The sequence below is a fragment of the Sus scrofa genome, chromosome 8 (assembly GCF_054392235.1).
Source record: "Sus scrofa isolate SSC_HxYL_T2T_F1_AM1 chromosome 8, Sscrofa_HxYL_maternal_Yorkshire_Landrace_v2.0, whole genome shotgun sequence".
Taxonomy (NCBI): Eukaryota; Metazoa; Chordata; class Mammalia; order Artiodactyla; family Suidae; genus Sus; species Sus scrofa.
The window spans coordinates 35,121,163-35,148,150 of record NC_139390.1 but is presented as its reverse complement, the minus strand read 5'-3'; the positions used below and the strand labels follow the sequence as shown (position 1 = coordinate 35,148,150).

The following is a 26,988-nucleotide window of genomic DNA, read 5'->3' as shown; positions in this document are numbered from 1 at the left end:
CGCCGCCGTCCCTTCTGCGCCAGGTTTACATCCGGGTCCTTGAGCTCCGCGCTCCACGCCCGGCTCTGCTGGTTCCAGAGTGGCTGGGTGTTGGTTCTTCCCCCTGTTACGGCGTCGGGAGAGTCAGTGGGTCGGCGGGTGAGTCCACCGGGATGGACCCAGAAGGGGAGTCGGCTAGGGGCCCCGCTGGGCGTCGTCCCCGTGGGAGGGCTTTATGTTGAGATGGGGACGCGGGGCGGATTAGGATCCGGGAAGTCTCAAGGCGGGGGCCGTGGTGTCCTCAGCCTTACCCCCCTCCAACTTGGCTGGGTGTGCTCTTCGAACTGGGTCTCTGGGACAGGGCTATAGCCGTCTCTCCCTTTGGCGGCCTTTTCCTGACACTTCTTAAAAATTCCTAATAGTCATCCTCATTTGTATTCGTTACGGTTTGCGGAGAGACGGGGGCCTGGCAGCCCGGCAGTGTGGGTTTGCAGCCCCCGCCTTCTGGGTAGGGACCACGGCCTTCTCTGCCGCTTCTTAGCCCTCGTCGGGATCCAGACCCCTGCCCTGCAGGCCCCCTTCCTGGTCGGGCTTCAGAGGTCTTTTCAGGTCAGCTGTGATGTGGTGTTCGGAAAAGCTCAGAGCAGGGATTCTGGAAGTCTTGATTCCAGATTCTAGTATAGATTCTAAAATAGCTGTGTTACTCAAGTCATCTAGAAGTTCCCATCCAGCTTTAGAGTTCTCAGATTCGTGTTCCATGGCTCTTTTTTCCAAGGGATCCATACCCCAAATGAATCAGCACCAGAGGAATATGAGGGCAGGGTGACGCTGTGTCATTTTCTGAGTGCTATTGGGTCGTGATATCAGAGAATGGTCGAGGGCCACAGCAGTTTGGACTTCTGAGGATTGGCAAAACCACATTTTGGCAAAAGACACATTTTAAAATTTAAACACATGTTCCAAAAACATTCTACTTTCTTCTGGGTGCAGTGATTCATTTGGGAATTTGGAAGTGAACTGTGAGCTCAGGGAAGAGTTTAAGAGGACAAAACATGCCTGTACTTGGTCTGAGAGGTTTCTTGATCCTCTGTGCAATGAACTCATCTTATATGGTGTTCTTTTCCAAATTTATCCTGATTGTAAGAATCACTTGTATTTGTAAAGGTCCAGATTCTCTGGACCCTATTTCAGAACTGTTGAAACATCATGTCCAGGGGAAGGGCCCTGGGAATCTTTTTAACAAGGATTCTAAATGGTTCTTCTTTATAAGGCATTTTTGGAGCATATATCTTTCAGTCAGATAGATCCTCCACCGCTTAATAGCTTTATACTTCAGTAATAAACTTCTGAGTTGCAGTTTTCTATATCTGAAAAATGAAGATAAGTTCTACCCCAAAGCCTATTAAATGAATCTAAGCCTTTGATAGTAAGATCCTTATTTTAGTCATTTTTGTGTCTACAGAGCTTAGTGCATGGCATTTAACAGGACAAGCTCTAAGTGTGTTGAACTGAGATAAGAAATAGCGTGTCCCAAACACAGACACTTGGAAGGCTTTAGTATCTTTCTCCTCCTCACTTTATATTTCTTTTTCCCCTTTTTATCCATAGTCATTTTGCTCAGTTCTCATATTAGAAATAAGTACATCTCTTGATGGTCAAAACAGCCAGGAAATGTTTCTTATTCTTTGGTGTAACTCTGAAATTATTTCTGGCATTAGAATATTAATGAATTTAAATGGAGGTCAAGCCCATTTGTTGGACTGATTTGTGACTTATTATGTATATTACTGTCTGTAAATGCTGTTTATCTCTTTTTACTGTGCCAGAATTCTAGATCATGGTGATTGTTTTGGTTGTTAGGCCAGAATTCTAAGTCATTATGTTCTTAAGGACATATTTAGATTCCATGTATTTATTGTAATAAGACATACTACTCCCATTAATGTAAAGAATTTTACTTACTACTGTATGTAAGGTTTGTGGGTACATAATTTAGGACTGCTGAAGCCATTTGTAAAAGGATTGGTGTAGGTAATGGATCCATTTAAATATAAAACTAAGAAAAATCTGGAAATTATGGTTGTAGAGCATAGTGTAAATGTTATAAATCTTGACAATATAAAAATAATGAATCTGGAGTTCCCATCATGGCTCAGTGGTTAACGAATCCGACTAGGAACCATGAGGTTTAGGGTTCAATCCCTGGCCTCGCTCAGTGGGTTAAGGATCCAGCATTGCTGTGAGCTGTGGTGTAAGTTGCAGACATGGCTCGGATCCCGCATTGCTGTGGCTCTGGCATAGGCTGGCAGTTACAGCTCCGATTAGACCCCTAGACCGGGAATCTCCATATGCCTTGGGTGCGGCCCTTGAAAAGACTAAATAAATAAATAAAAATAACTAATCTCACAGAAATCAGGCGGTGGAACTGTAAGAATACAATTTTCACATCTTTCCTGTTAGTTGGTCAATCCACATGGTCTAAAATGGAATCATAGTTTTTACATGACTGATTCCTTAATATTAGTATATTTTTTCTTAATCTTAGAATATCCTTTTAGGAACTGAAATTGCTTTGTGTGAAGAATTTCTTTTTTTTCCCCAGAGATCAGCAGTTTCCTTAGTCTATTTTCTTTTGCTTCTGTTGAATGCAGAAATACTTGTTTCACTTTTTGTTAAAAATAGCATGTCTATTATGATATCCTTGTTAGAAATTATTTCTATACATCCTATTAATATGTGTATATTAGATACCTAGAATGATGTGTACCTAATAGTAATGAGAACTATTTCAGAGTAAAGTACAGGTATCACTTTTATAAAAACACCATTAAACAGAAGGGAGGTTTGGTTATTATATCATTCATTGGGAGAGTTCTGGATTTTAGTAAGTGACCCAAAAGTTGCTGAGTAATCATTACTACCATTAACTTGAAATCAATAAACGAGTGCTGCTTTGCCTTTAGATTTGTTTTATGTTGCTTAATATAATATCCCCTTGAGACAGTGCAGTGTAATGTCTTTATAGTAAATTTGTCTTAAGATACATTTTGGCTTTGTCACTAGTAACTATGTGAACTCAGTCAAACTGTCAGTCTCAATCCTCATCTAAAACTGGACATTGTATCTACTTCAGAAGGTTGTTATAAAGATTAATACTTAAATGACCTAACCCACTGTCAGAGGAGAACAGCTGTTTAAAAAATACAGCTTTTATTTGTATACATGCATGTCTTTCTTAGGTAATGTCCTTTTGAAAGTCATCAATGTATTAAACTTCTGTTTGTCTATAAATTACTTAAAGTGCTTATGATGGACTTTTCTCAGGTTTGAACTTCTTTTCCTAGAAGCTGTGCATCACCATAATGAGGCTTGTAATTCTTGATAACTATGACTTGGCTAGTGAATGGGCAGCCAAATACATCTGTAATCGCATCATTCAGTTCAGACCTGGACAGGACAGATATTTTACGCTGGGATTACCAACAGGTAATACACCCTTTTTTCCATGTTAGATAAACAAAGTTGTGGGATTTAGGTATTTTCCTTAGTAAAATACGTTCCCTGTTTATTTCTTGTCATATCACTGATTTAACATGTTAGTATATAAAGCCAGATACATTGTCTTTTTAGGGCCACACCCACAACATTATGGAGGTTCCCAGGCTACCAGTCGAATTGAAGCTGTAACCGCTGGCCTACACCACTGCCACAGCAACGCCAGATCCAAGCTGGGTCTGTGACCTATACCACAATTCATGGCAATGTCAGATCCTTAACCCACTGAGCAAGGCCAGGAATCAAACCTGCATCCTCATGGATGCTAGTCAGTTTTCGTTTCTGCTGAACCACGACAGGAACTCCAAGCCAAACACAGCCATATCTAATATCTACACTTCATTACTATTTGTTAAAATTTTGTCTCACCTACTGCTCCAGAGTGCCAAATAATAGCTCAAATAATGATCAGGGTACTTTTTGTAATAGTCTAATAGTCTTTTGTTTATATTTAGGGATGTTGCTTTCACTATTCATGCAGCTTCTTAGATTAGCCTTCTTATTGATCATTAAGAGGTACCTAAAGTATGTATTGTTGCCCTTTAATTTAACCTCACATGCTTCATGTTATCTTATTAGTCCTTTGCTATTACTGAGATCATTTTCTTTCTATTTTAGAAGTATTATAAGTGAAAAATTGAAGCCTAAGATGTCTTCATGACAGAATGAATATAAACATTAATTATATCTTTTATTCGATTTAGTTCTCTGTTAAAGTTTTTTTTTTTTTTTTAAATGACCAAGTAGTGTCATTGATGTCCTGGTAATCTATTTAATATTGTTGACTTCTACAGGAAAGACTATTATTGGACGTGGAATCAGAGCAGTTATTTTGTTGGTGACTGCGGGGCATTTATTCTACACCCCAATTCTTGGTTTCTTTACCATCAAGGAAGATAAGGAAATTAAATAGCTCACAAATGCTGTTTTGAGACTCAAATAAGAGCAAGTCTCTTGTATGCTGTAAAACTGTATATATAAATTTAAGGTTCTCATAAGTGTGTTTTATTTAAACAGTATTTTCTCCTCTTGTTCCTCCCCCATACATGCTAACTACATAAAGCTACGATCATAATTTTTTTATTTACATAGTTTCCATGAAAGGTTCTCTTTAGCTCACCAGATTGATTTTTTTTGTTTGTTGTTTTGCTTTTTGTTTTTTGGTCCAAAGCAGTAGATGTTGGTGAGAATGGCAAAGAGGGATTTTTTTTTTAAGTTCTGCACACCAGAAATGGGCCCCCTCAGCACACACTGTCCTGATGTGTGAGCCTCAGTGGTTCAACATGGCTTCTGCACACTGTAAACCTGGGCTGTGCTCAGACTAGCTGCCTTAATCACTGTTTTAATTTTGAAGAAATAAACCATAATTTGAGTGTGGGGTAGAAAGGTTTCACAGTCATAAATGCCAGTAGTGCTAAACATGTTTTTGTATATTTAGATATATACTCTTGCTTTATTTTGGATAGTATAACTGTAATGATATACCTGACAAGGGTGTATTTCTTTAAAACCTTTGTTGATGTTTTCCACTTTTCTCCTTCATTGAGTGATGACGGTATTAAATCATGTCCCGTTCTTAATCCTGTGCTTTTGAAATTTGAACATACATTTCTATAATTGTAAATAACATGCAGTGTTGTAATTATGCCCCTCCAAGCCCAGTTCTGGGGAATATCTCTTCAGTATGTATTTGTCGATGTTGACAAGCATGACATTTGAGGGTCTGCGTGCTGTGGGCCTGACCTGCCTTCCGGAATTATTTCCACCATTCCACTACACTGATTCATGAGAGGCAAATTAGACTGCTTGTGGTTCAAAGAACAGGCCTGAACCTGCTGGCTTTTTTTTCACTCATATTGCTAGCATACTGTGTAAGAAAAACTTTATGAGCTCGGACCAGGCAGAAGCTCTTGAATCTCTGGCTTCACTGCCATGTGTGTGATAATTGGTACATTCCTTAACCTTTTTGACCTAGTTCTTCAAAATGGGGGATATAATGCCAATTTCCCAACTTGGGAGATTTGTATTAGCTAATATATGAAACATCAGCAAAGCATCTAGCAGATGGTAAGTATATAAATGTCATCTCTGACCTTTCTCCCCTTTTTTTTCTGTTTTCAGTTAAAACTTACCCCATTCTTAGATTGTGGGAATTTCATGCCTTTTTCAAAGACAGAGTTGAACTACCATCTTTGATCCTTTCTCCAGCAAACAAGACTATAGTCTTTTCTTCTTTGATTCACCACATAGTTCTCTGTACTTCTTATAGGTTATTCATAATATTTTCCCTTGTGTTATGGTTATATTGTACTTGCCTATCTCTGTATTATGAGTTCTTCTAGGGTATAGTCTTAATCATAGCAAGCACTTGCTAAATTAGTTATGTTAGTAAATGAGTATTGCAAAGTAAATATATTAGAATGAAGTTTCTTTAACCAGTTCACCCTGTACTATATCTTTCATTGTTTTTTTTCTTCAGTCACTTTGATTAAAAAGTAGAAAATGAATGTGTTTTTTTTGGTCATCACCATTGTGAGAACTTCTTCCTTTTTAAATTCATATGTCCTGGAGTTCCTGTCGTGGCGCAGTGGTTAACGAATCTGACTAGGAACCATGAGGTTGCGGGTTCGGTCCCTGCCCTTGCTCAGTGGGTTAATGATCCGGCGTTGCCGTGAGCTGTGGTGTAGGTCGCAGACGCGGCTCGGATCCCGCGTTGCTGTGGCTCTGGCGTAGGCCAGTGGCTACAGCTCCGATTCGACCCGTAGCCTGGGAACCTCCATATGCCGCAGGAGCGGCCCAAGAAATAGCAAAAAGATTAAAAATAAATAAATAAATAAAATAAATAAATAAATAAATTCATATGTCCTTAAATTAAGGAGGGAGTCCTATAACTATTCTCTTGGCATTGAAAGATAGACATAAGAAAGTTTCTTATGTTTCTAGAAAGGAAAAAGGAAAAGCGTATTTATCCATCTTTTAGCCAGGTTTCATGTTAGTGGGCTGTAGTTCTTTGAGAAGGAATTGTAAAGTTTAACTACATAAATTTAAATTATTAATGACAATTTAAAACAATATGTAAGGTTAACTTTAAGAAAACCTATTAGTCTTCTCTTCCCTGAACCTGTCTATGTGATATTTATTATTTATAGCCACTTGTATTCTGTCATCTTAAACAAGAGGCAGTCTTTTTACTACTCCAGAATTGGCTCTGTATTTTTTTTCCCCAGAAAGTGTTTGGTTCTGCCATACTTCCCCCTGCCTCTTGAGTAAAAATTTTGTGTGCAGGTGTTTTGTGAGGGTAGGTGGACTAGGAATCAATATTGCAACCAGGATTGAGTGGGCCAAATTGCTTGCTGTAAGAATGTGCTTAGTCTAGTCTTCAAATTTATAGTTAAAATGAGAAAATACAGCAAATTTAAAAACAAGGGGAGGCCATCCTCACGTGACTAAATGAATTTATCTTTATTGTGTATTTCATGGAGCACTACTATACTCTCAAATAGATCTTAATTTTATAAAACATAAAAGAATCACATTTATAAAATAATAAAATTAAGAACTCAGATGAAGTACCCAAAGCTAAGATCCCATTTCTTAGAAATCATTTTACTTCATACATTTTAGCTGGTACATGCTGACAGTTACACAAAATGAGAAACAGGTGCTTCAGTTAAAAACAAGTGTTCCTCACTCAAACCTTGCCAGTGTGTTTTGAAAGTAGGGGCAATATTTAAATTTAGCTTTGGTTCCCTTTTTGGTTCATTTAATGGTCATCACTTGACCTATTTATATTATCATTTATGCTACAAATTCCTCTCTAAATATTTTTTTAAAGGTGGGATGTTTATTCTGATTCAAATGTACTCTCTAGGAGTTTCTAGTCCTAGAATATACAACATTAATTCCAAATATCCAACAACTCAAGAAAAATTTTTCAGGGGTTCCTGTAGTGGCTCAGCTAAAATGAATCTGACTAGTATCCATGAGGTTGCAGGTTCAATCCCTGACCTCCTCAGTGGGTTAAGGATCCAGCATTGCCATGAGCTATGGTGTAGGTTGCAGATGCTGTGGCTGTGGCATAGGCCAGCTGCTGCAGCTCCGATTTGATCCCTAACCTGGAAACTTCCATAGGCTGTAGGTGTGACCATAAGAAGACAAAAAAAAGGAATAATTTTCCAAACTATACATTATTTTGTCAGATTCCCAACTTTATTCAGCAAATTCTAGTTTAATAAAATTTTAGGGTACCTTGTAAAGAGACTAATTCAACATTTATTTGTTAATTGAATATGTATTTAAATTAATAATTGACAGAATACCATTAAGTAAGAATAAGGTTAATATAAACTTTTTTAAAATTGGATTTTCAAATTACATTAGCAAATATAATCTTTATCTGTTTTAGGGAGTACACCTTTAGGATGTTATAAAAAACTAATAGAATATCACAAGAATGGAGATCTTTCTTTTAAATATGTGAAGACCTTTAACATGGATGAATATGTAGGTAAGCTATGTTATTTGAATGTATTACTTGCATATGTTATATTTTACATAAAATGAATATATTTTGAAAATATTAATATATTTACATTTTTTAAGGTACTATGAATGTATTTTTAGAGTATAATGTACTACCTTGTGATGGGGTTGGGAGGCTTATGTAAAAATGCTGTATTTTTGTGATGACAGCATGGCATAGTGGAAGGAATGTGGGACTAGAAATCAGAAGATCTGCATTCATCTTCAGCTGTGCCAGTTAATAGTCAGAGCTCTATCAACTCTGAGCCAGTTCATTTACATTTCTCATTCTTGCTTTTTCTTCTTTTCTTAAGGCAAGGTTAAAACCAATGTTTTTTGTGGAGCTAAATTAAATAATGTGTATGTAAAAGTAATTAGTAAAATGCTTTTCAAATAGAAGGCTATTGTAGCCATGAAGCTTTATAATTTATTGATTGTTAACTTGCTTAACTGGGAAGATTTGAGATACATGTAAACTCTGTGTTAAAATTTAAATTTTGTAGGAATACATTTTTAATGGAAGCCTAAGTGATTGCCAAAGAACTGTTATAATTTATCTTGCATGCAAATAGGAATAACAGTGGAAGAACATGGACCAAGATTTCAGTTGTATGGCCAATTTATGTTGAGTTTAACACATATATCAGTTTTATTGGTTAATATCTTGTATTTGAGAAGTGGAGGATAGTGATTTAAAGCACATGAACTAAACTTCTGTGTTCCAGCCCTTCTATGAGCTTTGTGACCCTGGGAAAGTTACTTAACTTTTCTGTGACTCTGTTTGTCTATGAGATTGATGTTAGTATTTCCATAGATGTCATACAAATTAATTGGGTTAATACATACATGTACGGTGGTTAAAATAATGACCTGGAACATAATAAGCATATATTCCATATAAAAATGCTTTTAAATTGAATATGGTATAGAATGGTTATATATTTTAAATGGCAATTACAGCTTAATTAGAAAAGTAAACTTTAGATTAATTTCTGGAAATAGTATATTTTTATTCATTAACTCTGTATTTAGGACTTCCCAGAAATCATCCTGAAAGCTACCATTCTTACATGTGGAATAACTTTTTTAAGCATATTGATATAGATCCTAATAATGCTCATATCCTCGATGGGAATGCTACAGATTTACAAGCAGAATGTGAATCATTTGAAAAGAAAATAAAGGAAGCTGGAGGAATTGATCTTTTTGTTGGAGGTATGGAAAACATTTTGTCATTGATCATTTGTTAGTATTTGGATTAGGTGCTTTAAATAAAAAAAAATTACCATTGTGTAATGGAAAGAACACCTGTGACTGTAGTACTCATTTATTTAGATATTGATTTCTGTTTTACTTTCTTTTCATCAAGAAATAACCTGAATGTCACAAGTTGGAATTTTTAAATCATGCCTTGAGAAATAGACCCTAATCCCTGCTAAATAACTCTAGTTATCTCTTTAAAATGGACAGTTTACCAGTTCTAACAAAATGAGTGATGTGTTTTTCCTAAATGATACTCTTATTCTTTTACTGTTTCTTTAAAACTCCAACCCAGCTTTCTTATCAAATTATAATGCTAAATCTCTAATAAAAGTTTGCATGTAGAACAGGTGGATTTTAACATTTCTCTACTGATAATTTAAATTGCTTCATTGGATTAAGTTATTAGTTAAGAATGTAAGATTTAATTTATCATTAGCCTGTGGTTCATACAAACTAATTTCTGTAATTGTCTTAATAAACTCTAAAGTAAATGAATGTTTAGTTAACTAAATTCCACTTGAAATATACGTATGTGTCTGCACGTGCACACACACACATGTATGTGATTTTTATGTTGTATTTATGATCTGCCATTGAAAAGAGGTAAAGAGTTTCTTTGTAATGACAGTATTATTTTCTGTCATCAGTATGAAGCATCTGATAGTACATCATATAAACTGAAGCCAAAGTTGTTTTTTGCCAGTTTCTTTAGTTTTTAACTAAACATACTAAAGCCCTAAATTAACATTAGATATAGATAGATAGATCCATTAAATATAAATATATCTTATAATTAATTTATTAGAAGACTGTTCAAAATTATATGAATTGGATCTTCTATAGAGTTGTGTTGAGGCTGATTCATAGTTGAGGTGGCCAGGTATTGCTGAGGTGTTTTGGTTGCCCTTGGGGAAAACCAGGCTTTACAGTTAGACAAAAAAATTAGCATCCTGTTTTGGCCACTTACTATCTATAAGATCTTGGGAACTTTCCTGAGTTCACTATATTAATTCAGTATAATAAAGTCATTGTAAAATAGGATTTATATTAACCATTTCAGAATGGATGAGAATTAACTGTTATAACATGTACAAAATGCCCTGTGCAGTGCTTGGTGTGTAGTTGTTAATCCATGAAGTGTTACTCTGCTCTTATCTTTGTCTCTGAGGTAGATTGTGAAGTAATTTTTCCTTAGTTCATTGAATGTCCTGTTGTTTTACTGATTTACTTCTAAAGGTATCCAGCAAGATTGAAAGTTTCTCTTTGAGGAATTTGTTATCTCTACCCAGCAGAACTAATGTCAGTTATTTTAAGTAGATGGGATGTTTTTTTTCTGAGCAAGAATACAAGTTAGACTGTTTTGCTTTTCAAAGTAGAAAGTATCTTTTTTTAAATAAAACTTGCTAATATCCCTTCAGTATTCCTAGATACCATTTGCATTCCAGTTTTGCCCATATGACTTAATTCTAAGGTAGTTACCACTTGCATTTACCAATATCAAGGCCAAGGCAGTAGATAAATTTAAAATGTTTAAGGTGTGCACTACCTGTGCATTCTTTAGATTTTCTGAAGTCTACACTAAAAGCAAGTAAATTACTGAAAAATAATATACTTAAACTGTTTATCTTAGTGATATCAAGAAATACAGTCCTCATTTACCATTACACAAAAAGATAAGGCAGTTATTAAAACTTTAATAGTAAAAAATGTCTTCATAAATAACATAAATTTTTTTTTTACTATTTATTTGAGAAATTACATTTTCCTGTTAATTTATTGAACTTACCTAAGGATCCTCGTGACAAATCCCTTGGGCACTCAATGCCAGGAAGTAGAATTTACTGGGGGGGAAAAAACCTAGATCTCTTTAACTCCATTTTGTCCTTTTCCCTACTTTTGCCCATTTTAGCTTTATGTAATGTTTAAGGTTTAATCTCCCTTTTCAGAGATTTCTAGTAGAATTTTCTTTCCCCATAGTTTTCTTGTTTCTTTTTAGCTAAAAATGTTTGGTGCATTTCCTCACAGTAACCCACCTTAGCTCTCCCTTTGAAACTAAAGGAACAAAAACATCATTATTGGTTTACCACTTACTCTTACTACTAAAAAGAAATTTGTTTTTTAACCAGTTTTTGTCTTAAACTTCCTTTAATTCTCCCCTTGCAAAAAATTTAAGAGGATTTCTTTTCCTCTTCCATCAACTCATTCACTTAGTTATAGGATAATCCAGGGTCTGGCAGTTCATATTTATCACCCAAGGACATGTAATTGTATATAGGGAATGAAGAGTCGGCTTATGTATTTTCTTTGACCTTTTTCCTGTTCTGGGTACTCTATTATTTGATGTGTACTCATGAAAGAATCTCACTTGATTCTTTGCCTTTGTTGATCTAGGTTGTTGTCACTGGATTTTCAAGATGAGGGTTGGTATCTGGGTCTTACCACTTACCCTTCTTTTGTTCCAGGGTTTGGTTAATAAAAACACTAAGAACTGAGCCAAATGGGATCAAAATATCAGCTTTATTAAAGGTAAAGTTGGATTAGAGATTGCAGGTTGGGCTTGAGGCCAGAATGGGGTTTCCTACTCCTCCCGTCTGAATTGGAAATAGTAGGACAAGAGAAGAGCTCAAGAGTGTTAATCCACCATTGCTCACTCCTGGGAAATGGAGTGAGATTTCTTTCCCTCTGTAGAGAGGAGAAGGGAGGAAATACCTACTCTCAGAAGTTCTTGTTCTTCCTTTAGTGACAAAAGTGTCGAGAGAAAGAGTAAGATGTATCATGCAATTCCTAATCTACCCCCCGCAATAAAATACACAAACATGGAGATCTATAAATAGACTCTAAAAGCATTATTAACTTTAAAATTATCTTAAGATAATTTGCACTTAAAAGGTAAAAATAAATGAAGACACTGGAGAAAATTTCACCCCTCTACTTTAGTTACATGATTAGATTCTTTGATTTGTAAGTAACAGTAATCTATCAACGGGCTCCAAAGTGAATTTACTGGAATGATTCTGGGGTAACTCACAGAATTGATAGAATAGTTGAAAAAAACAAGTCTTTAGAATAAGAACCAGGAGCCTCAGATCATCAAAGCAGGGACTCACCTGACCTTCTCTGCAGTGCTGTCATCAAATGCCTCAGCTCTCAATGCCTGCTTTATTTCTCTATCCCTGGTCAAGTTTCAGATTTCTAGAGAAAAATTCTGATGTTTCAGCTTGGGACAGGTATTAATCCCTAGATCACAGCAGTTCTGCCTAAAAGGGATGAGATATAGGGTGTTACAGTTTATCTAGTCCCTGTTGTGAGGGGAACAGAGCAGGGTAGAAGAAGGAGGGAAAAGCTATATTAAACATAACAGAGAATAGCAACTACCCATTCATTCATTTATTCAGCCATTATTTATTGAGGGCCTTCTATGTGTCATGCTGTCTAAATAGTAAGGATACAGTAATGAAGCAGAGAAGGTCCTTACCCTCATGCAGTACATTCTAGCCCACGGAACTACCATAGACAGAGGAAAGACACAGTCTAGACTCAGGTTTTAGGGGTGTTTTATCATAAAGGTGCTGGTATCTTAGTCTAGACTTAAAGGCTGAATGATAATTAACCATAGTTTTTAGAGTTCGTGGTTATTTTTTAAGAAAATTTTATAAAGCTTCGTAAAATATTCTGAACATTTTAAAAACCAAATTTTCTATGAGGAAGCTCAATTTTTGCTAGTTACTCATGGTGAGTAAGGGAATGTACTGACCCTTCTCCATCCTGAACCATTGCTGATTGATAATTTTAGCTTGGCTGTACCAGTGACACCACTAGTATTGATCTTTGAGGACTTCTGGAACTCTTATTTTCTTGGTTCCATCCTTTTCTCCATAGAGAAATATAAATCAGAATATCTGGGCAGATGTATACTTAAGAGAAAAAGAAGAATAGAATTACAAATCCAGAGAAATATGCATAGCTATGATTTAAAACTTAAAGAACTTACATACTTAATAGTGGAAACAAACCATACATTAACCACGTATAGGTCTGACTCTATGTACTTTTTAAAGAACTCCTAGATTGTTGTGCTTTGGTGGTTCATATCTGCTTCCTAAGATTTCATTTCTTCTTTCTTCCTTCAAAACCAGGTTACTTTTTGTCATATTTTACCTTATTGTAGCCTGGGAAAATTTTCCTAGAATTGTGTGTTAAGAGCCAATAAGATATACATATCTATCATTAAATATGCATAATATATATGTACAAGAGAAACTTTCACCCAGAGAACTCCTGAGTTTGTTTTTTGACCGAAGTTGCCAGAAAGCTGACCAGCAAGTAGGGTCCATGTATATAAAGCTTGATTTACTTATGCCATAGAGAGATTTTTTGATTTTATAAAAAGATTTACCTCCAGTTTCTTTCACATATGAAATGTCATATACCTTCTATAATTCAGAGGCAGTCCTGGAATACTAGAGCCGGCATGGGGTCTCCTTAAAGCAGTGTGTCAAATTGTGATTATCACACATCATTAGGTCTTTAAATCAGAGTGGTCAGTCACTTCCAGCATCCTTTTATATGTTTTGTTAATGAAATGGAATGTAATCAAAAGTAGCTTGAATGGCTCCTAGTGCGGGTAAGTATTAGTTCATGCAGTTCTTGTTTTAATTGTATTTGTATGTGTACTAGATTGCAATGTCAGATATATTTCTTGTAGTAAGTTGCAGTCCAAAAAGTCTGAAAAAAAACTACTGCCTTAGATAATACCTTATCCAATCTAGACATTTTTAAAAGGAGGAAACTATACTACAGGGAGGTCCGGTAGTTATAGTCCAGAAACTATACTACAGGGAGGTCCAATAGTTGCCCCATCTAGATTATAACCAGACAAGTTAAAATGTGAATATAGAGACCACTGGGTTGGGAATCAGAAGATTTAGATTGAGTTTTGTCTTAATATTTACTAAATTATTACCTTGAACAAATATTATCCTTGAGCAGCAAAGTTTCCTTTTAAGCTTAAAAAAAAGGTTGGGGGGGGGGGGAGTTCCCGTCGTGGCACAGTGGTTAACGAATCCGACTAGGAACCATGAGGTTGCGGGTTCAGTCCCTGCCCTTGCTCAGTGGGTTAACGATCCGGCGTTGCCGTGAGCTGTGGTGTAGGTCGCAGACGCGGCTCGGATCCCGCGTTGCTGTGGCTCTGGCGTAGGCCGGTGGCTACAGCTCTGATTCAACCCCTAGCCTGGGAACCTCCATATGCCGCGGGAGCGGCCCAAGAAATAGCAACAACAACAACAAAAAAAGACAAAAGACAAAAAGACAAAAAAAAAAAAAGGTTGGAGAGATGAGACAAATAGATAGGCCTACTCTGACTCCATCAGAAAAATGTTAAATATATCTGTTCTTGAGATGATAAATGTGAAAATGCTTTAAGTATAAAATATTCTAATAGCAAGTGATAGTTAATTTTGCTGCTGTTAGACTCATGCTAGCTCAATGCTGTGCATATGGAAAACATTGAAATACTTGAGTCAAATTCAGGAACAAATATTTTACTGCAGCATTAGAGATTCAGCTATGAAATAAAACAAGGTAAGCATATTTACGACTGTTTCTTTGGTCTAAAAATCATGTTGAACTTTGAGAAACCTTAATTTACTTTATGTGAGAAACCTTATTTACTTATGTATATATGTGTGTCTATGTATTTCTTTTGAAAGGAATTGGTCCAGATGGTCATATTGCTTTCAATGAGCCAGGATCCAGTTTAGTATCAAGGACAAGATTAAAGACTCTGGCAATGGACACTATTTTGGCAAATGCTAAATATTTTGATGGAGATTTATCAAAAGTGCCAACTATGGCTCTAACAGTTGGTGTGGGAACTGTGATGGATGCTAGAGAAGTAAGAATTATAGTTTTTTCAAGTTTTTCCTTTGATGTCTATGAGTTGAGTAAGTGATATTGTTGTATCCTGTTTGCAATATAAATTGTTGTCTAGCTTTCAGTAATTTGTCCGTCTCACTGCCATCTTTAGAATTCAAGTAAATTAAGTCTTAAGTTGGAAACTAAAAAAATATGCACCATCTCTTTTGAGGCATTGTTTCATCTGACCAAGAAAACATTGGAAGGATTTATGTCAGAGAATGTTTTGGCTATGTTTTCTTCTAGGAGTTTTATGATGTTATGTCTTATATTTAAGTCTTTAAGCCATTTTGAGGTTTTTTGTTTGTTTGTTTGTTTGTTTGGGCTATGCCTGCAGCATGTATTTATTCCTGGATCAGGGATCAAACCCACGACCCAGAGCCACTGCAGTGACAAGCCAGATCCTTAATCTGCTGTACCACAAGTGAACTCCCATTCTGATTTTATTTTTGTGTATGGCGTGAGAGTTTGTTCTAACTTCATTGATTTACATGTAGCTGTCCACCTTTTCAAGCACCAATTGACAAAGAAGCTGTCTTTTGCACATTGTGTAGTTTTGCCTCCTTTATTACAGATCAGTTGGCCAGAGATTTCTTTATTGTTAAAACCATCATCATTTCTACAGATCTTATCCCACTGAGCCTCCTTTTCATCATCTATTCCTATGAACTATTTCTTCCCTCATTTAAAACTCTACCATTATTCTTTCTTTCCAGCCATTCCCAGACTGTTTCCCTGGCTCTTCTTCTATCTGACTTTTGAATGTTGTTCTCTGAATTCTCATCTGAGCACTGTATACTCACCCTGTATACTTTTGGGCAGTCTTATACATTACCTTTTCTTGTTTGTGTTTTTATTTTTGTTTTTTTGTTTTTTAAATTAACTCATCAGTAGCACTCACACTTTAGAGCAGTGTTCTCAGTATTTTTATTACTATTCTAAAAAGATCAACTCTTCTGAATGCAGTGCTAACTACCAACACGTATCTTTAGCCAGTTTTTTTCTGAAGCTTCGGAATTCATATATCCACCTGACTCCTTAAACTATTCAAAATTTAAATCTTCTTTTCTATCAGAATTGTCTTTCCCTCCCTTGGTGAATAGCAGCACTCTCCATGAAAATTATCTGAGCTCAAAAAATATGTCATTCTCAGTTTCTTCACATCAAATCAGTCACCTATGCTCCAGCCTTACCAAACTTCTAGCTTTTAATTGACCTCCCCATTACTGTCTGAAATGTCCCCTTTTCGGTTTATCTTTAAGACTTGGTTTCAGAGAGGAGCTGCTCTAGAACTTTTTCAGGATATGAGGAATACTGTCTTTGAGAATAGTGGAACAGAGTAGAACTAATCACATATTACCCACATCGGATTATATTCTGAGAGTATTTTTTTCAACTTCTTCTTTTCCAGATACTTCTTAATTCTCAATTAAAGATTGTATGTGTTTTATTGTAGTTGAAAGGATATGGACGCTAGAATCAGACTTCTTGTTTATATAGTAGCCTTACCAAGACCATGGGCAAGTTGTAGAATATCTGTTCCCTACCTGAAAAATATGAATAAGAATAGCGTTTATCTCATGGTATTGTTTTGAGGAGTTGAATGAAATAAATCAAGGAAAGTGCTAAGTTCAAATCACTTTTCGGAGCTCCTAAAATAAATTAAACCTTAGAAAATATCCATCATCAGCAGTGACTACATATTCCCATTTAATGTAGTATGTGTTAAAGTAGCTTTAGAGACTTTTCAAGTGCTAGATTGAGGACTTCTGCCAGATTGCATGATAATCTCTTAAAGGGACCCTGACCCCAAAGATTCTGAATTAGAAGACAGGATGGAGCAAAGAACTTAAATGTTTAGTTGTTGTTTTTTTTTTTTTTTTTTTTTTTGTCTTTTTGTCTTTTGTTGTTGTTGTTGCTATTTCTTGGGCCGCTCCCGTGGCATATGGAGGTTCCCAGGCTAGGGGTTGAATCGGAGCTGTAGCCACCGGCCTACACCAGAGCCACAGCAACGCGGGATCCGAGCCGCGGCTGCAACCTACACCACAGCTCACGGCAACGCCGGATCGTTAACCCACTGAGCAAGGGCAGGGACCGAACCCGCAACCTCATGGTTCCTAGTCGGATTCGTTATCCACTGCGCCACGACGGGAACTCCTTAGTTGTTTTTTTAAAAAAACTCCTCTGTGACATATGTATCAGTCTTAAGGAAAAAAAAAATATTAATTTTCAGCAAGGAGAACTAATTGATATATCCATTAATCAGTGTTGTGCTTACCTTATTATATTAAGCATTGTTAATTTTAAAAAGAATGCTTTTAATTATAGGTGATGGCATATTAATTCTTCACTAAGCCTGGATTTCTATATGTAAGAAAAAGTAGTATCAATAAAAACAGTAGAAATTCATACATATCTTAATGTATCCATGGGCTTTAATATTAAGAAACAGCTTCAAAATTAATATAAAAGAAGTACAGTAATAGCTGGTTCATTAATCTTTAATTAAGATTAATCTTTCATTAATAAGGTCTGGTTATAAAATATGAAAGATAGAATTTTTATTTGTTACAGATATTTTAGAATTACAACCACCTCAACATTCATTTTTTAGTTAACTATTGTAGTGAGAAAAAATACTGAAAGATTGATTACATAAACTAATTTGTTAAATGGGATTGATTTACTGTCAAAAATGGTAGATTCATTCAGACATCTGTACACTCACATTTGCGTGTTCTTTAAATTATTTCATCCACTGTTTAGGGCTTTAGGACCAGGAGCTTGGATTTTCTGTACATAAGGGTGGTTTCCATTGTGAGTGCTTAAAGGACAGTTCCTGCAGTTAAGTAGATTCTGAATCTTTCTTTAAATCTAGTTTTGTCTCAAAACTCTTTTAGATCGCACACATGCAGTGAAACAGTCTTCAGGCTCCTTTTCCTAGATTACTTCTAAAATATCCATTATTTTAGCCTTTGCTTTTCCTGTCTGTTGCTTATCTGGACTAGAGCAGACTGGTATATCATTCCTGGTTATAGAAATTCTTTCTTGATCTGTAACTGCTTTTGCAAAACAGCTCTTTAGTTTCTTTTTCTTCATTCTCCCAGATCTCTTCTGCACATCAGTCTTTAATCTTAATTGTCATAGGCATTATGATTCAGTACTACTCCATGACAAAATACTGTTTTACTTTATTCAACCAGAAGAAGAGATACACTTTGTACTTGCCTGTTACCTTAAAGAGTAGAAATAAATACCTTAAACTATGGAGGTATTTATTTTAACCCACAGGAAAATATTGGTGCTAAAGTCTGTGTTTAAAATAAAAATAGGTCTGCTTAGTCATTTGGAACAAGTTGTAAGAATTAACAGTTAGTATTCATGCTTTTTCAGGTAATGATCCTTATAACAGGTGCACACAAAGCATTTGCTCTCTACAAAGCAATAGAAGAAGGAGTCAATCACATGTGGACTGTTTCAGCTTTCCAGCAGCATCCCCGAACTATTTTTGTATGTGATGAAGATGCTACTTTAGAATTAAGAGTTAAAACTGTGAAATACTTTAAAGGTGAGCACTGAAATTTCAAAACCAGACTGTGAAAATGTTTCATGGCAGATGTCAATAAAACTTAATTGGGTGTGGAGTTACATCTTGCATTGTGGCCCACTGAAAACTAGTACTATGCTGAGGAAGAGAACTGTCTCACTTCAGAGAATACTAGCTTTCAAAGTAGTTTCCTAATGTTTATTCTTGAAGAAAATCTCTTCAGTCTATATTTTCAGTAAACAAGATGTTTCTTGAAATCCAAAATTTAATAAAATATTTTACTTTTATATTGTGTGTACAATAATAACCCCAAAGGAAATTAGTATATGTCCTTTTAATTTTTTTTATTATTTACCTGTCCCACCCCATGCCCCCAGCTACATTTAGAATGAAATCAGGGCATAAGATGGGTTGCCCACTCTCTCATATAATTGTCACAATTTCAAATAGTTATCCCCGTGTATTAAATTTGTAATGACTAAATGTCAAACAGTATGGAGTAAATTCTACAAGTAAGGAAGAGTTTGATTGCCAAGACTTCTGCATGTTTATTTTCCTTTTGCTTCTTCCTGTAGTCTAGTTCAGTAATTTTTAAACCTTACTGTACTGGGTTATACACACACACACACATACATATAAAACCATATGTACTTGATGTGATAGCTGTATAAGAGATTTTCAAGGAAAACTTTTGACTACACTCAAGTTTGCAAGCCATTCCCTGGCTAAGAGTCAACTTCACATGTAAATAAACACACATAAAAAAATTGTATAAATAGGTAATCTTTACAAGAGCACACGTGTATCTGTGTAGCTAACATGAAAATATTATGTAATCAGTCATACATACAGGTCAGTAATTCACAAAGTATTTAGTATGTGTACTGCTAACATTATGTGAATGAAAATATATTTTTAATCTTTTTACTCTAACTAGGTGTTTAATGCATATTAGAAAAAAAGTACTGAACCAATCAAACCTGTATTTCATGGATATCATTGATTTGACAAAGCTAAAGAAATTACCATATTTTTACCACCTCTAAGACATCTTTTTTCACATTTATCTCATATAAAATTGGGATATGTTTAAAATTAGTGTCATACCATAGTTTACCTGGTAGCAGTTTTTTCTTAGTAGTACATAATATAGTACTACTAAATAGTGTGTCTTAGAGTTTTTAACATCTCATATTCATGAGATAGTGTATAACTTGAAAATTTTAAGTTGATTTAAAGGAAACCAGTAATTTGTAGTTCATTTAAATATTTGTGTATCAAAAATTTTTGAAGGTGATACACAAATGAAGTTTGACAAATAGTGAAAAAGTCTAATATTTTAAATGAAATTTTGATCATATGTATAGAGTTCTGAATTTGCACTTATCTACTGTGAGCATTTCCCCGTTTTATTATTCTTCAAAAGTATTTTTAATGGCTATAAAATATACATATCATATTTTACTTAAATGTTTCCTTTTTAAATACTTGGATTACTTCCAAATTTTATTAGTTAAATTACAAGTTTCCAGCAAGCCATAAATACACCAAATTAAACTGAAAACTGCTAGCTTCTTAGTAATTTGAAATATAAAAGCAGTACTAAAATTTCCAAAATAATTTCTAGTTTGGAACTAGCTCTGTCTTAAATATAGGTTATAGCCAAGGCTTGATTTTTTTAAAAAACTTTACGAAGGAACTGGATTTTTAATGTTTATCCTAATGTTTTAAGTCATGTATTTTTAAGCTCTTAATCTATTCCTTCCATGGCCAAAGCTTTAAACAAATGATAGATGAATTATATCAAGTAGATAATCCTCTAAGAGCTGATACTCTAGAAGACTTCTTCTACACCATATGGATGAGATTACCGTTGTCTTTGTTGTGCTCTCTCAGGTCTTTCCAATCTCCATTTCACTGCTTCTTACATACTGGTTGTTGAAAATGGATTAAACCTTTCAGTTAAATCTTGTTTTAAATAAGATTGGTTCTGTTTGGAGATCATTGGTTAAAAAAATTGGTAATTTTTTTCATTAGTAGATAACTTGTGCAGTATAAAAAATTACTGTTTTTGGTAAAGGTAAATTATGTTTTCAACATAAGTGTCATCAGCCAAGAAAATGGGTTACAGTGTCTTCCAGTATATTGTGTTATGTGGTATTAGTTAAACGAGGTATCCCTGCCTGAAAGTAGTTGGCATTCTTCATAAAAAGTGGCTCATTAAGTGATTTAAGAAAATAAAATGTAGCTCATGGAGGTAGGAACTTTAGCTTTGGTTCACTGCATTAGTTCAGCATGTCAAGGTGTACGTATGTAGTACATTGCAGACATTTGAAAACTGTAGGTAATTAGGCAGGTAGATGGATGAACACACTACATGGATGGTATCATTTTAGTTTACATGCTAAATTTAATGTAAATCATTGTGAAGTCCAAGGGATATTAAATAAAGGAGAGATTTTTATAGTAGTAGTTGAAGAAAACTTTGAGGTGATGGGACTAGAGTTGTGGAAGATGAATCCCATTTAGATTAGAAGGAAGTAGCATAATCAACAGCACAGATGTAAGGATGAGCTAACACGGTAGCAGAAAAGGCTCCTCAGTAGAATAGGGAACAAAATATATTGATACAGTGGGGCTAGCTTATACATTAAAAACAAAAGGGAATGTATAAATTAAGAACAAAAAGGCAAATGAGGATGTGTCAGTGGCCTTCCATCATTTTTGGGTCATGGACCAGTTTGAGAATTTGGTGAACAGACTGTCTTCAAAAAATGCACATGTGTGTATACACATATGTACACACACATTTGTATATTAACTGGAGAGATTTGAGAATTCCTTGAACCTTCTCTAGCTCTACTTAAGAGTTCATGATACACTTGATTGCTTTCCAAGAAGACATCTAATTGTCATCAGTTTGCAAGTCAGAATGGTTCAGTATTTATTGCTCTATTTTTTCCTGCATTCAAAATTTAACTCTTTTGTTATGTTTAAGTATGGAATGTTTAACTTTTTAAATAATGATAGTACCTTGGATTTTCTTTTTAACCTTGGGAATCTCAGTACTGGAACATAGCCCAAATGTAAAAGGGCCAGTGCAGTTTAAAACTAGGTTCTATGAAGAACACAGAGAATATTCACAGACAGAAGGCTTGTAGATTCATTCTGTCCTGGCTTCCCTTAGAATTCTTGCATTTGAACACCCAAGAGCTAGTCTCTTCCCTATGAAGATACGTAATTAGCAGCAGCCTTAGTAGCACCAAAAAAGTATTGGAGGAGAGGGGTTATTAGCCTTGAGAAAAATATTTTTATGTATTAACATTTTTTCAGCAAAGAACAAATGCCAGTAAATCACTGTATTTCAAATCCAGCCTCAGGGATAGCTTGCATAAAACAGTCTAATGAATGAAGTATTTGTTGGTTTGTCTACATATTCATGGATTTTTATCATTGGCTTTTTGTCTTCAAAGCCACTAGTAAGCATGGAAGGGAGGATTGTATATCTTTATGGAACTGTCACTATAGAACATTCAAGTATTAGAGATAATATGACATTATTTAATATATATAGACCTAACATCCTTGTAAGACTTTTATACACTATTTTGGGTGAGTTGCTTTCTATTTTGAATTTTTGAGCTGAGGTTATTACTCCATTTCATAAATAAGGCCAGATAGCTAAATGACTGCCATACACCTGAGGTGGAAGCAGAATCAATCAGGTGCCTTTAGACTGTTTAGTACTTTTTATACAAAATCCCTTTCATTTACCGGGTTAGTTGTGCTTGTTTTGCTGTCTTCAAACTCTTCCTATTACTCACTTTAACCTTTTGTCCCTTCTGTCCCTCGTGCTGCATGGAAGGCTTAACTTCTGTCCCTCCACAGTTCTACCTCCAAGATCCTAAACTTATACTAATCATTAAGCATCCATTCATGTCTAGTCATTCTGCCAGTGCCCTTGATGCTTTTCAGTCTTAAGGATCTTGAATTACAGAATCTGTCTCCATGTTCTCCTTTTTAACAATATATATTCTAGATTCATTTTAAATTAAAAAAAAAAAAAAAGCTAGAGGCCATCTCTCTGAACCTTCAGATTTTGAAAAAATTTTTATTGCTCTTCCACCATGTCATGACCTTTATAGGCCCAGGACTTAGAACAGTGAACTTAATAAGGTCCTAGACCTGGAACATGGGAGGAAAAATATTTTCTAAGAGTGAAAATTGCTCTAAAGAAAGATAAATAGTAATTCATTGTAAGATGACATTTGGGTTGAGACCTGATAAGGCAAAAGGAGATAATCATGCCTTGCTCAGGGAGAAGAGCATTCCAGATTGAATGAGATATCAAGTGTAAGGACCCTGTACTGGAAACAGGCTTAGTCTTTCTGAGTTATTGGCAACAAAGCCAAGGTTGAGTGTAACAAAAGGGAATACTGGGAAAGTGAGAGGATGTCAGTTCAGAAGGATAAACAAAGACAGTAGAATAAAACCTAAATTATTTTCTAAGTAACTGGAGCAATTCAAGAATTTTAAGTAGGGAAATGTTATAATCTAGTTTCTGTCTTTTAAAAAACAAACAAAAAAAAACAACCCATAGTGCCTGCTGTGCGAAAACTATATGACGGAACAGAGAAAAATGATGAAAGTAGAGTGTTGAGTTGGTAGTCAGATTAGCGATGAAAGTGGCTTTGACTAGGACAGTAGCTGTGGAGATGAAGACCTGTAGCTAACTTGGGATATATTTTGAAAGTAGTGCCAACCAGTGCTGCTGAATTAAAAAAGAAAAAAAAATTTACAGAATTTTAGATGTCTGGCTTTAGCAGTTCATTGAAGGGTAACACCACATACCAAGATTTTTAAAGAAATGGTTTAGAGGGGAAATATGGATCTGAACCTTGTTAATAAGTCTGAAGTGCTAATCAAGACACTGAAGTAGGCTATTGAATAGTTAGAATCCTTTCAATTACACTAGTGAATATTTCTCTTTCCCCTCAAGACTGTTCCACTCTTGGTTTTTTCTCCTGCTACAGATACACTTTAGTGTTCTTTGCATGTCCCTTTACTTACCTCTTAAAAGGGGGTCTTGTTACAGTTTGGATTTCAGAACCCTTCTTCAGCCTTTCTGATAAAACACCTTCTTACTAACACGTACCCGGTCTCCTCAATCCATTAATCCCATTTCCTAAGAAAACCACGTTATGAATCCCTTTCCCTAGCCTCCATGTTCTTAACAACCTGGTAAAGTGAACTTTTTTAACCTCCAAAATATAAAATCTAGTTCATTAATTGGGACGATTCTCCCCCCCAAAGAAATACAATACATATGCATTAAGGCATGAGTAACTAGAAGATATTTCCTAAGAGGCTTTAGTAAGGACAATTTACAAGCATACCAATTATAAGATGAAATGAAAATTTACTTGGAAATCAGTATTTTACATAGGTTATCTACTTGTTTTAGTAAACTCCCTATGTGGCTTGTAAACAACCTCTGTTGTAAATACTCACGTCAGAATAGTGGAAAATAATTTTCCAGGTGAATGTATAAGGTAGTATGTTGGAGAACTAGTCTAACAGTAGTTCTGAGTCCCTTGTTGGGAGTCTGGTGGATTATCTGCCAAAGTCAGATGCAACAGACTTTCAGGGAGTTCGCTGATGGCTCAGCAGGTTAAGGATCTGGCACTGTCACTGCTATAGGGAACTTCTGCATGTCATGGATATGGGATGGGAGTTGGAGGAAGATGAAAATACATAAACAAACAAAAAAATACCAGACTTTTAGGCATAATTAGTACCACAGTCTCATAAATAACTGATACTTCCTAAAGTAGTTAAAACTAAATGTTCTGAAACATTTTTATTTGCATTTCTTCAGTAAATTTAACTATTTTATATTAGAGGGGAAGCAGGATACTTGTATCTTATTCTTTTTTTTCAGTAAATGAGATTTAGTTCAAAATTAGAAATACAACTAGAACTGTGCTTTTTTTTCTTTAAGGTTTAATGCATGTGCACAATAAACTTGTGGATCCACTATACAGTATGAAAGAAGGAAATTGAAGGAGACTGGATCAAAATTCTGCTTGAATGAACAGTATACTTTCATATTATAGATGAATTTTCAGCTATGCAATATGATAAAAACTTGGGGAATTTTTGAATATTGTCATTTTTTTTGAAGTCTAATATCTATATGTTAAACATTCCATATTTAGAATATCCATTTTATACTAGGGTTGAGAAGTACCTGGCTCTCACAACTGATCAGCTGTTTGTTACAGAAGCCACATAAAACAGCACAGAAATGAAATGTCTGCCTGTTTACAAATTTCAAGTAATTTTAAAGGTGAAGATTCTCTACAAGTACCATTCCTATGACTCAAATTGGCATTATTAGATTCAATTTTTTTAAATACAGAAGACACTCCAAGCCTTTCAGGTATCAAGCAACTGTCATTGCAAGGCTTCTGGAATGCTATCTTTATATTTTCTCTTCATCACACACAAGCTTTCTGCACGTGGTTGCCTTAGTCATCTTCCTGCAGTAGCATCTGGACATCAAAAGTCCTGCTATAAATCGTTGATATAGAAAATATGAAGATATGGCTGTGCCTAACAATACAGTTTACACCCTTTTGAAAAGTATGTGTAAGTGCATGTTTTTGTGCACCTTCTTCTATAGCACTTTTTTACAAATGTGCTCTTATTTTTATTTAATGATTTGGGTTCATGCACCTCATATAAGTATTTTGGCAATTATGAGCTTTATACCTAGTAACACACTTAAGGAAGATTTTTTGAAGTAAATTTTCTGATTATTGTTAAACTTCATAAATGATTAGCTTTATTCCTTACATATAATGTTTAAAAGGATAATATGATGAAGTATAATATAAAAGGAATTACTGTAAACTAGATTGCCATAACAACTTGCATCATTAAATTGCAAATAAAAATATATTGTTTTCTATCTTTTTTTTTCTTCTTAGGGCCACACCCATGGCATACAGAGGTTCCCAGGCTAGGGGTTGAACGGGAGCTACAGCTGCCAGCCCACACCACAGCCACAGCAAGGCCAGATCCGAGCTGTGTCTGCGACCTACAACCACAGCTCAGGGCAAAGCCTTATCCTTAACCCACTGAGCAAGGCCAGGGATTGAACCTGCAACCTCATGGTTCCTAGTCAGATTTGTTTCCACTGAGCCACAACGGGAACTCCCTTGTTTTCTATCTTTAACTCAAATAAAGCTTATAATAAGCAAAAGTTACTAAATTTTATTTCTAGAAGTGAAAGTGAACACATGCATCTGAAAGATTCTAACAGTTAATAGTAGCTATGAGCCTGCCTTTACTTTTTATTTGCTGTCATCATCCAATTAGAAGACTTAAGTTAAAAGACAATGTCTCTGCCTATTATTTCTTAGTTCTGCTCCTTGGGGAGTAAAAAAAAAAAATGTTCCTTTTCCTCTGTATCTTTTGTTTCTTTTAAGTCCAACTAGTAGAAGCATCACTTATATACCTGCTTAACTGCTTATGTAATTGAAATGTGTTTGCAGTTACATTCCTTAAAATACTTAAATAGCAACCAAATTTAAAAAATAATAAAAATAAGTAAAAGTAATAGGATAAAATATACTGCTTTAATTCTAGATAATAAAGTTCTAAGAGCCTTAAGTATTATAAATGGTTTTTGAATAACCAGTGAAATCAGTATCATCTCCCAGTCTTATAACTGATAATAAAGTATTGATTATTGCAGACTACATTAGAAGGTCACAGTGTCAGTGAAAAAGCTAAACTGTTTTGGTGCACGGTTCAGCTGTTATTTCTATGGTTTAAATGTGCTAGCTGAAACAAAGTCTGAAAGATCTCGTTTTCTTCACTGTGGAGTCCATGTTCTCTAGGTCCACACCAAAATGCTTTCTGGCCACTCTGGCACGCTAACTCAGGAACTAAGCTGTCCTGTTAAGCAAAGAAACAAGCTTACTGAAGATATCTCCACAAAAGGAAAGAAAGCACTGTAGCAGAAAGAAACCACTGTTTGAATCCTACCTGTCAACAGTAGTAAATTCAATAAATGGTGGCTATTCTAATAGTTTACATTATCTTAATGTACCCCCAAATCTTCATAATATAAGGTCCTCTGGGGGACACACAACTTGAAATCATGTTCAGAGAGTGGCCAGGGGAGAGAACTTAGGAGTATG

At 35.2% G+C, this 26,988-nt stretch overlaps 1 protein-coding gene and 1 long non-coding RNA gene across 5 annotated transcripts; one reads left to right on the top strand and one right to left on the bottom strand.

Moving 5' to 3' along the window:
• The first annotated feature begins 41 nt into the window (after positions 1–41).
• Positions 42–25,739, top strand: GNPDA2 (glucosamine-6-phosphate deaminase 2). Of its 4 annotated transcripts, none has more exons than XR_014812371.1 (8): positions 42–138; positions 3,324–3,465; positions 7,940–8,041; positions 9,088–9,270; positions 11,781–11,844; positions 15,027–15,211; positions 18,625–18,799; positions 24,780–25,739. XR_014812371.1 is itself a non-coding variant. In XM_003128949.6 (7 exons), exons 2-7 carry the CDS (start codon positions 3,342–3,344, stop codon positions 24,839–24,841), a joined length of 831 nt encoding a protein of 276 aa, XP_003128997.3. In that variant the 5' UTR covers positions 42–138; positions 3,324–3,341; the 3' UTR covers positions 24,842–25,739. The 4 variants fall into 4 exon arrangements, 2 of the variants coding, with proteins under 2 accessions (XP_003128997.3, XP_003128996.1); XR_002346624.2 differs by having other exon boundaries at positions 3,304–3,465; XM_003128949.6 differs by lacking the exon at positions 11,781–11,844.
• Positions 11,817–26,988, bottom strand: LOC146400416 (uncharacterized). Its single transcript, XR_014812377.1, has 4 exons — positions 26,834–26,988; positions 13,073–13,232; positions 12,426–12,575; positions 11,817–12,000 (listed from the first exon to the last, which is right to left on the bottom strand). It is a non-coding gene; the product is annotated as an uncharacterized LOC146400416 (long non-coding RNA).

Bases quoted from the DNA above. Each gene is read 5' to 3' on its own strand.
- GNPDA2 (XM_003128949.6), top strand. From the start codon at position 3,342: ATGAGGCTTGTAATTCTTGATAACTATGACTTGGCTAGTGAATGGGCA. The intron at 15,212-18,624 runs GTAAGAATTATA...ATGCTTTTTCAG, and splicing joins CTGTGATGGATGCTAGAGAA to GTAATGATCCTTATAACAGG. The intron at 18,800-24,779 runs GTGAGCACTGAA...TTTTTCTTTAAG, and splicing joins AACTGTGAAATACTTTAAAG to GTTTAATGCATGTGCACAAT.